Raw genomic sequence first — 9020 nt, forward strand, 5'->3', positions numbered from 1 at the left:
TTCTAAATATGTGTGGACACGGCGTGTGGCCTAAGCCAAGCTGTCCCCCGTCACCGTGCAGACCAGGCTGCCATCATCAGGGGACTAGAGAATCTGAACACCATGGATAGATGCCCTCATTGACTAGATGGTCACCGGGGGGCCACGTTTCAGAGATCGTGGTGTGCAAGACGGCCATCCTCCTCCTTTTCCCTCAACCGGAGGCCACACCCCCAGTCTGCCCATGGCTCTGAGGGGTGAGGAGCCCCATGAAGAGTGGGGGGGGGTTGGAAGTGAACTCCCAGGATGAGGATTTGGGGAAGAGTAAGAGGCAGGTCACGATGCACTAGATATATTCTGTTTACTGATGCCTCCCCTCCAAATTTCTCCAGAAACCCGCCATCATTCAGCTCTGCCCTGCTTTCCTGTATAAACTCGGTTCGGCCCCCTGCTGTCTCTAGACCTCAGTTTCCCCATATGTCGGATGGAGTGGCTAGGTTTAGACTCTGCCGACCACGATCTCCTCCTGGGAGTCTGTGGCCGGATGATAGAGATGTCCGGAATGTGCACACCCCCTCCTGTGCCTAGAGCAGACGTGACTAATCACCCCTTGTACTCTTTCCTGTTGATTCCACCTACCCACAGCATCAGAGTCCTTGCCAGTGACACCCTTTAGGGTGAATTCGGCAACTAGCCAGGTCCGGGCTCAAGATCAGATTATGTCAGCTCCCCAGACCAGGTGTGAGTGGCGCTGTTAGAAATCGCTCTGTATTTGGGGGGCCTAATTATAGATCTGATACAAGGGAGTCCTTTCTAACCACAAGAATTCCATCACCAGGCATAGCCAAGCTGAATCAGGAGACCACAGGCAAGGACTTTGGCCCTGAAAACAGCCGGACCAAAGGCCCAGAGGTCCTGCCCAGCCGGGGGTCTGTTGAGACAAAGGCCCAGGAAGACGATCTTTGCACTCCTGGACAGGATCCCCTCCTTCCAAGCCCCACACTGAACACCTAGGCAGCGGCAGGACAGAGGGATCGTGGGGGTAGGGCACTGGAGGGGCACAGGGTGTTCACAGAAGGGTGCAGCTTTGGGATCCCAAGGCCCAGCTGACCAGCTGCTCTTTGCTGTTAGTGTAGGGAGGGTAGCGGATTTCATTGAGCTTCTCCAGGCCGGGGTGGGAGAGCAGACAGGCGCGGTGGTGGGAGAAGGTGTCGAAGGAGAACTTGCCGTGATATCTTCCCATCCCGCTGTTCCCTGCGTGGGCGTGGAGGGGAGGGGCTGAGGCCGGCAGCCCACCCAGCCTCAGCAGCAGTCTCCTGCCCAAGTGGGAGCCCAGAGCTGGCAAGGAGCTCAGGGAAAGCTGAGCCACTCAAAAAGCCATTGTGCGGATAGGGAAACTGAGGCCTTGAGAGACCCAGGGCCAGGAGCAAGAGAGTGAAGGTGAAACTGGGCCTTCCGGGGATCGGAGTACCAACCCGGGCTTCCCTGGGAGTGGGGGCTGGAGGGTAGAGGAGGGCAGGGCTCACCGACTCCCCCCAGCGGCAGGGACGTCAGAGTCAGGTAGGTGAAGCCCTCATTGCCTCCGAAACTCCCGCTGCTGGTCCGATCCAGTATCTGGTTCACTACCTGGGGGGAGGAGGGGGGCGGCCGGTGGTGGGCTTGTGATCCGGGAAGAGGGCTCGGGCCCTCAACCATTCCACTGGGAGCAGAGGAGCCCCCTTTATTCCCGTCCTCTGCTGAGACATCTCCCCTCTGAGCCTCTGAGCCCCTTCCACATGGAGGGAGCCCGTGACAGTGAGGGGCGACAGGAAGGGTAGGAAGCACCAGCCATGCACTGGCAGGCATGTCCCTCTGCCTGTCAGGTCCCCCGGAGCTCTGCCCCGTTCCCCCTTCAGGGCCTCTGCTTGCCCACACAGAGCCTTCGTGCACTTTAGGAAGAAGGGGCTCTCTGAGCAGGCCAGATAGAAAAAGGCACCCCATCGTCTAGCTGGAGGCTAACCCGGCCAGGGCAGACGGCTGGTCAGCCACGCATCTGGCAGGTTTTTGGCCCTGCCCAAGCCCTCCCTGCCAGGAGCCTTGTGCAGGGAACCGTTGGCCAAGTGGTGCTGCCCTAACCCTCCCAGGGTGGGCTGTGATGGGGGGAGGTCACCAGTCTGCACCTTTTTTAAACCCCTTTCTTGTCCCAGCCCCACCCGAGCCCCCACCTGTTTGTTGTTGGAGAAGGCGTACAGGGCCAGGGGCTTCTCCCGACGGTTGATGAAGTCGATGGCCTCGTCCAGGCTCCTCACGTTCACGATGGGCAGGATGGGTCCGAAGATCTCCTCCTGCATCACGGGTTCCGTCTCCTCCACGTCCACCAGCACCGTGGGGGCTGCGGGCACAGGGGGCGGCTCAGCCCTGGGGAGGGGGGCCTCGGGCAGGGCTCAGGGACCTTCTGGGGAAGACAGTGTCCCCACGGCCCCCAGGAAGGACCGTGAGGGGTTCTCCAGCCTGGCCGGGGCTGAGGCGGAGCGCCCGCGTCTCCCAGCGGTCTTCCCAGAGCCGGGGTCCAGGCTGGGCACGGCCAGTGCAGCCATGGGAGCCTCGGGGCCCAGGTGGGAGCCTCGCGGCCCAGACTCACGGCCCAGGCAGGACCCGCATCATGGACGGGCCTTCCCACGGGGGTGGTGGCAGGACGGCAGGCTCACCGATGTAGCGCTCGCTCTCGTCGCTCTGGCCGCCAATGGCCACGCGGCCACAGCCCAGCAGGCCTCGGAGCCGCTGGAAGTGCTTGTCGCTGATGATGCGGCCCAGGTTCGGGGAGCTCCGGGGGTCCTCGCCGTAGAAGCGGGTGATGGCGCTCTGCAGGGCGGGCAGCAGCCGCTCCTGCGTGTCAGGGCTGCACAGGACGTAGTCGGGGGCCACGCAGGTCTGGCCGGTGTTGAAGTAGCGGAACCAGGCCAGGCGGTTGGCCACGGTCTGGGGGTCACAGTCGTCGTCCACGTAGCAGGGGTTCTTGCCCCCCAGCTCCAGCGTGACGGGCGTCAGGTGCTTGGCGGCGGCAGACATGACGATCCTGCCCACCCGAGGGCTCCCTGGGGACACGGGAGTTGACGAGGGTCCAGGCCCCCCCTCTCCTGGCCCATTTGTACCTTGTCGGCTGGCAGGTGCCCCAGGCCTTGCTGCCCCCAGATTCCACCTTCCAAGGCCCAGGGGCTGATCGCCATCTGGGCTGCTCCCCCTCCTGGCCACCACCTCCTCCCTCCGCAGCCTTCCCCCCGGGACACTGGTTGAGACCACCCTCACCCGTGAAGAAGATGTAGTCGAACTTGTGCTCCAGCAGCCGCCCTGTCTCCTGGGGCCCGCCCAGCACCACGGCGAAGCAGCTCTGTAGGGCGGGACAGGCGGCTCAGGAGATACTGCAGCCCTGGGGACGGCTGGACCCCTCCCAGCTGACAGAGGCGGGGGGTGGGCCACCGGGTGCTGATGTGGGGGGGCCACCCTCACCTGGTCCAGGTACTGGGGCAGGACCTCAGCCAGGACCTTCTCTGTGCTCTTGCTTATTTCTGACGGCTTCAGCACCACACAGTTCCCTGCAGGGACGGAGGTGGAAGACGTGGGGAGAGGCCAGGGCCCCGACAGCCACCCAGGGCAGAGATGCAGGGAACAGGCCAGAGGCCGGGGGCCCTCTTAGGGAAGGGCTATTGGGCTGGGTGGGGAGGGGGCTCAGGACGCTCTCCTCACCTGCGGCGAGGGCACCCACCAGGGGCACCAGGGTCAGGTTCACGGGATAGTTCCAGGGCTGATGATGAGTGCCAGGCCGAAGGGCTCCTTCCGGATGAAGGCAGAGCCCATCTGCGTGAGCTGGAGTGCAGGGGTGGGGGGCATAGTGAGGCGCTTCGGGGGGGAGGCACCCCAAAGCCACCCCCAGTGTCCCCGAGGTGCCTGTCAACGGAGTCCTCATGAAGACACAGAGGTCCCGAGAGCATCAGTGGCTCGCCGTGGGACGAGGGTGGGGGAGAGGCCTGTGCTGGAACTGCCTCCGGGCACTGCCCCTGACCGGGCCAGCTGGCTCACCAGGTTCTTGGCCACAGGCTCGTCCTTCATCCAGGTGGGCAGGTTCTTGAGCGCGAGGTCGACCTCGTTCTGGCACATGATGAGCTCGGATATGTCTGCCTCGAAAGCTGCCTGCCGTGGAGGTGGAACTCAGGGATCGGGCCTGGGGCAGGGCGGGGAGGGGATCTAGGGCGTGGGGTCCCCAGGAATCCTCACCCCGGGATGTGGAGATAGTTCCCGAGGAACGGCACGGTGAGCGGTGAGCAGCGTGGACCCCAGGACAGGTGGCCCGGGCTCCAGCTCCCGCTCTGCCGCTTCCCGGGTGTGGGAGTTTGGGCAGGTGTCTTCACCCCCATGCACCTCAGTTTCCCCATGGGGACCACGCCCCACAGGTTTGGGTGAGTTAATGTCGTAGAGCGCCTATCCCACACTGCACGCCCGGGAAGGGTCTGTGCAACAAACAGGAACGAGTGGGGGGCACAGCCAGCCTTGCCCCCCCCCCGCCCCGCCCCCCTTCCCATCCTTGCCCCCCCCCCCCCGTCCCTGCTCCCCCAGCCCCGCCCCCCTTCCCATCCTTGCCCCCCGTCCCTGCTCCCCCTTCCCATCCTTGCCCCCCGTCCCTGCTCCCCCGGCCCTGCCCCCCCTTCCCATCCTTGCCCCCCAGCCTCGCCCCCCTTCCCATCTTTGCCCCCCAGCCCCGCCCCCTTCCCATCCTTGCCCCCTGTCCCTGCTCCCCCGGCCCCGCCCCCCCTTCCCATCCTTGCCCCCCCAGCCCCGCCCCCCTTCCCATCCTTGCCCCCCCGTCCCTGCTCCCCCGGCCCTGCCCCCTTCCCATCCTTGCCCCCCAGCCCCGCCCCCCCTTCCCATCCTTGCCCCCCCACCCCTGCTCCCCCGGCCCTGCCCCCTCACCCCTTCCCCGCCCCCCCCTCACCTTGTGCAGGTCCTGCGCCAGCGCCTCCTGCAGGAGCTGCTTGTGTTCCTGCAGGAAGCGGCCCAGGCCCCTGAGCTGCGCCGCCCGGAACTCGGCCGGCCGCGTCCGCCCTGCGCTGAAGGCCTCCCGCAGCCGCCTCAGCGTGTCCGCGAAGGGGTCCATCCTGCAGGGAGGGGGCGGCGTGGGCCGGGGCTCCCCCACCCTCACGGTCAGTCCCCCCGCCCCCCCCCCCCCCCCGGCCCTGGCCGCAGCCACCAGGGCTCGGGACACTCCCGCAGGGACACACGTGTAGCCCCAGAGGGCCCGGGCTGCCCCCGCGCGCCTCCAATGTGTGTGCCCCACCCACACTCGCGCCTGGGTCCCCTCCAGCCCTGGCACCAGGCCGCAAGCAAAACTGAGAAGCAGGGATTCAACGGATGACACGGAGGGCCCCCTTGGGCCTAGAGCAGGGACTCCGAGGGTTCTTAACAGAATGCTTGCAGTGGCTCACGGGGAAAGCAAGGCCGGGGGTGCCATCCACAGGTGCCCGCAGCGGAAGGAGGGCCCCGTGTCTGCTCTGGGGAGGTGGTCCTGGAAGGAGGGTCTCAGCGCAAGGAGCAGAGGAACATTCTGGTGGGCGAGCATGCTCGGAAAGGCAGAGGCGGAGGGCCAGGTTGGCAGAGCTGAGACAGCCTGGGGCCTCGAATCCTTCTGGGCCGTAGCCAGACCGCCCAAGGGAACACCCGCAGGGCTGAGGGGGGGGGGTTGCGGTGGGCCAGGGAGCAGGAGCGCAGCAGAGGGGGTGCATTCCCTAGACCTAGAGCAAAAGGGGGTTCTGAGCACCCCAACCCAGAGGCTACCTGTGTGCCTCCATGTCTTTCTGTGTCTGTCTGTCCGGGTGCATATTTCTGTCTCTCTGTGTGCCTGTGTGTGTCTGTGTGTACATCTGTGTGTCTGTCTGTCTGTCCGTGTGGTCTTGGGCTGTCCTCTGTCCTCAGCCGCATCTCGCAGGCCAGAGCCCAGGACTTCAGCGCGTCGGCCGTGGAGGAGATGGGGCTCAGCCTCTCCCCTGGGCACCTGCAGGCCGGCGGCCCCGTCCGTGCCTCCACCACTCCCAGGGCCTCAGGCCGGTCACTCCTTCTCTCCGAGCCTCAGTCTCCTCAACTGGGAAGTGGGAACAGCCCGCCTCTGTGGAGCACACAGCACAGGCCTGGCCGTGCAGCCCTCAGCGCACGTCGGCGGCCGTGGTTACTATTCTCGGAAGCCATAACACAAGGAAAGCAGCTACTGCCCAGCTCAGTGGGTTGTCCCAGCGGGGGAATTCGGGGCGACGGGAACAGATGCTGCACATACTCCCAGGCGGTCTGCAGATGCCTCCCTCCCCCTGGCGGTGAGGCCGTCACTCCCAGCACTGTCCACTCCCTTCCGTGGGGACAGGGGCTCCGGACCACAGGGTCCAGAAGATACAGACCACAGTAATTGCTCAGTAAAGACTTGTTCTTGTCACGGGCTGGAAGGGGGCCCCGGTCATGCCCTCCCACAGCCAGGCCCGGTGGGGGGGGGGGACTGTGTCCCACCTAGACCGCTGCCCCAGACAGCAGAGCCCCATTTCCTTCTGAGCACTTCCCGGAGGAGCGAGGCCTGAGTGGACCACGGCACTGCCCACCCTCAGTCCCAGAGCTCTGCCTGGAATGCCAGCATCACCCTCCCTCACCCAGCTTTCCCTGCCTGGGGTTCAAACAGCTCCTGGTCCTATCAGCCCTGCTCTAACTTTGTCCATGGCTCCCTAGTACCTCTCTAGGGTCAAAAGCCTCAGCCCTGAATCGAGGCCCAGAGCGGAGGAGTCTGGGACGAGTTATGGCACCTGGGTGTCCTGATGTCCATCCCAAGATCCTGGCCCCAGCCCATCATACCTTTTCCAGGTGAGGCAGGCAGGGCAGGGGCTCCCTGCCTTTCTCAGCCGTCATTGTCTGTGTCCCCATTGTGCACACCTGGGGTGCCTGGGGACAATCTCAGACTCAGCTTATGGGTGGCCAGATCCCCAGCCCCATCCCCACTGTTGCCCAGTAAGTGAGGAAACAGACAGCTGGGTGGGGGGTGAGGTCAGCAGCAAGGCCAGGGGTGGGGCTGGAGCTGACCAGCTGGTTCCTGCTCCTCATCCAAGGTGCCTCCCTGCCGTGCCTTCCCTGCTGCAGGGGGGCAAGGCCTCAGGGGTGGCTGACAAGAAACTCCCGGCTGCTTGTCAGGGAGGCTTTGGCCGGGCCCGGGCCATGTAGGTGACTGTCGGCCCTTCGGGACCTCACAGTCTAAACACAGAAGAACAGGGGCGCCTGGGTGGCCCCAGTCGGTGGCCCAGATCTTGCTCTCACGGTTTGTGAGTTCGAACACCTGCATCGGGCTCTGTGCTGACAGCTCGGAGCCTGGAGCCTGCTTCGGGTTCTGGGTCTCCCCTTCTCTCTCTGCCCCTCCCTTGCTCGCGCTCTCCGTCTCTCTCTCTCTCTCTCTCAAAAATGAACATTAAAAAAAATCAAACACAGAACGGTGACACTGAAAACAATTCCCCAGCGTGAAAGGGTGTGCCATAGGCTCCAAGAGGCCGGCGACAGACCCCACCACCGGGAGCCAGCTGCAGCGGGGAAGGGGCAGGGGCAGGGGCTCTCGGGGGGCACGCGTTCTGGGCCGAGGGACGCGCGTGTGCCCGGGGTTTGAGAAACAAGACACAGCTGGGCAGGGCCCTGCAATTTATCCCGCGGCCAGTGGGCACGTCACAGAACACAGGCTACATGGGGAACACAGCCGGTGCCCCGGAGCTGAGTGCTTGGTGTGCGACGTCTCTTTTGAGCCTCGCGGGTTTCGTTACTGCCCCGTTGGAAGGATGAGGAAACCGGGGCTCCGAGAGGCGACCCGATTTGCCCTCCTCGAGGCTGCTGTGTGGCGGCCTCGGTCCCAGTCTGTGTGGCCCTAGCCCCTCACCCCACCGGCACCGAGACCCTGCACCAAGGTGCACCCTGGGCTTTTTTATTGACTTCCTAGCATCTCTCCGCCTCTCGCAGATGTTCCGTAGTCAGCTTGCGATACTTCCAGAAGCAGAAAGAAATGTCAGTAAGCGTCGCTTTTACAACCCTATATCAAAGACAGCTCTGGCCTCGCCTCCCAAGGAGCTCCCCGCTTTTCGTCTCCCGACTCCCCAGGCATCCCCATCCCAGCCCCGGTGACACCTGGCTGGTCCCAGTCTGTCCACATGCTGCCTCCTCCCCCAGGCTGGGAGCTCCTCCGGGAAGGATGGGATCTGTCCCCACCCCCCCACCCCCCCCCCACCCCCCCGGGGCCAGACCAGCACAGGCCCCTCCGAGGGTGTTCCCGGGAGCCTGCCTGTCCCGGAGGGGTGGGGGGGGGGGGGGAGTGAGATCCAGTCCGAAGGCACAGCCGGAGCAGGGCAGTGACACCTGCCTGAGCTGAGCCCGCTCCCGACCCCTGGCCCTGTGGCCCCACATTTCACTCCCTCGCGCTGCGGGCTCCCGACCGCAGGGCCCCACGTACCCCAGTGTGGGCTCCGACCCTGGATCCTTCGCTGCACCTTTGCCCTCTTTGCCTGACATTCTGCCTCCAGGTGTGCTGATTCTGCTCCTCGGCCCAGTCTCACCCCTGCTTCTGCCGTCTGCCAATCCTCCCAGGAGCCCCAGCAGCCTGTCGGCTTCGACCAGACTCCTGTGCCCAAGCCCCGCAGTGGAGCGGCTGTGGGGAAGACCTAGCAGAAGCTGCCTCTTAATTCATAGACCTACACCCCTCCCCAGGCTGGGCTGGGAGTTGGCTGCATTTGTTTAGAGAACAGGTCTGGCAACTCCGGGCCACTCTGAGTGTGCTGGCAGGGGCTGGCAGGGAGTTGCGTGAGGAGACAAATCCCCCAGGGGGGCTTTAGGATGAAAAGATCAGTGGGACCCTGGTGGGAAATGCTGCCTCCTCCAGGAAGCCCTCAGCCAGCAGGGTTTTATGGCCCACCCAGGTCCCTGCACACACCCCCCAACCTCATGCCGTTGAGCCCCTTTATTTCCCCTCTCCTAATGTGTCTGACTGGCATCCTCAGGGCAGAGGAAGG

The 9020-nt window shown here is 64.6% G+C and overlaps 1 protein-coding gene across 1 annotated transcript; it reads right to left on the bottom strand.

The window, feature by feature from the left end:
- Positions 1 to 946: 946 nt before the first annotated feature.
- LOC131488266 (aldehyde dehydrogenase family 3 member B2-like) lies at positions 947 to 8682 on the bottom strand. Its single transcript, XM_058689856.1, is given in 11 exon segments — positions 947 to 1233; positions 1506 to 1605; positions 2184 to 2350; positions 2667 to 3053; positions 3265 to 3346; positions 3466 to 3551; positions 3703 to 3762; positions 3765 to 3822; positions 4036 to 4146; positions 4946 to 5108; positions 8465 to 8682. Coding segments are annotated over 11 exon segments (1458 nt in total). The 5' UTR covers positions 8524 to 8682; the 3' UTR covers positions 947 to 1048.
- Positions 8683 to 9020: the final 338 nt, after the last annotated feature.

This window comes from Neofelis nebulosa, chromosome 10 (assembly GCF_028018385.1).
Source record: "Neofelis nebulosa isolate mNeoNeb1 chromosome 10, mNeoNeb1.pri, whole genome shotgun sequence".
In the NCBI taxonomy this organism is placed as follows: domain Eukaryota; kingdom Metazoa; phylum Chordata; class Mammalia; order Carnivora; family Felidae; genus Neofelis; species Neofelis nebulosa.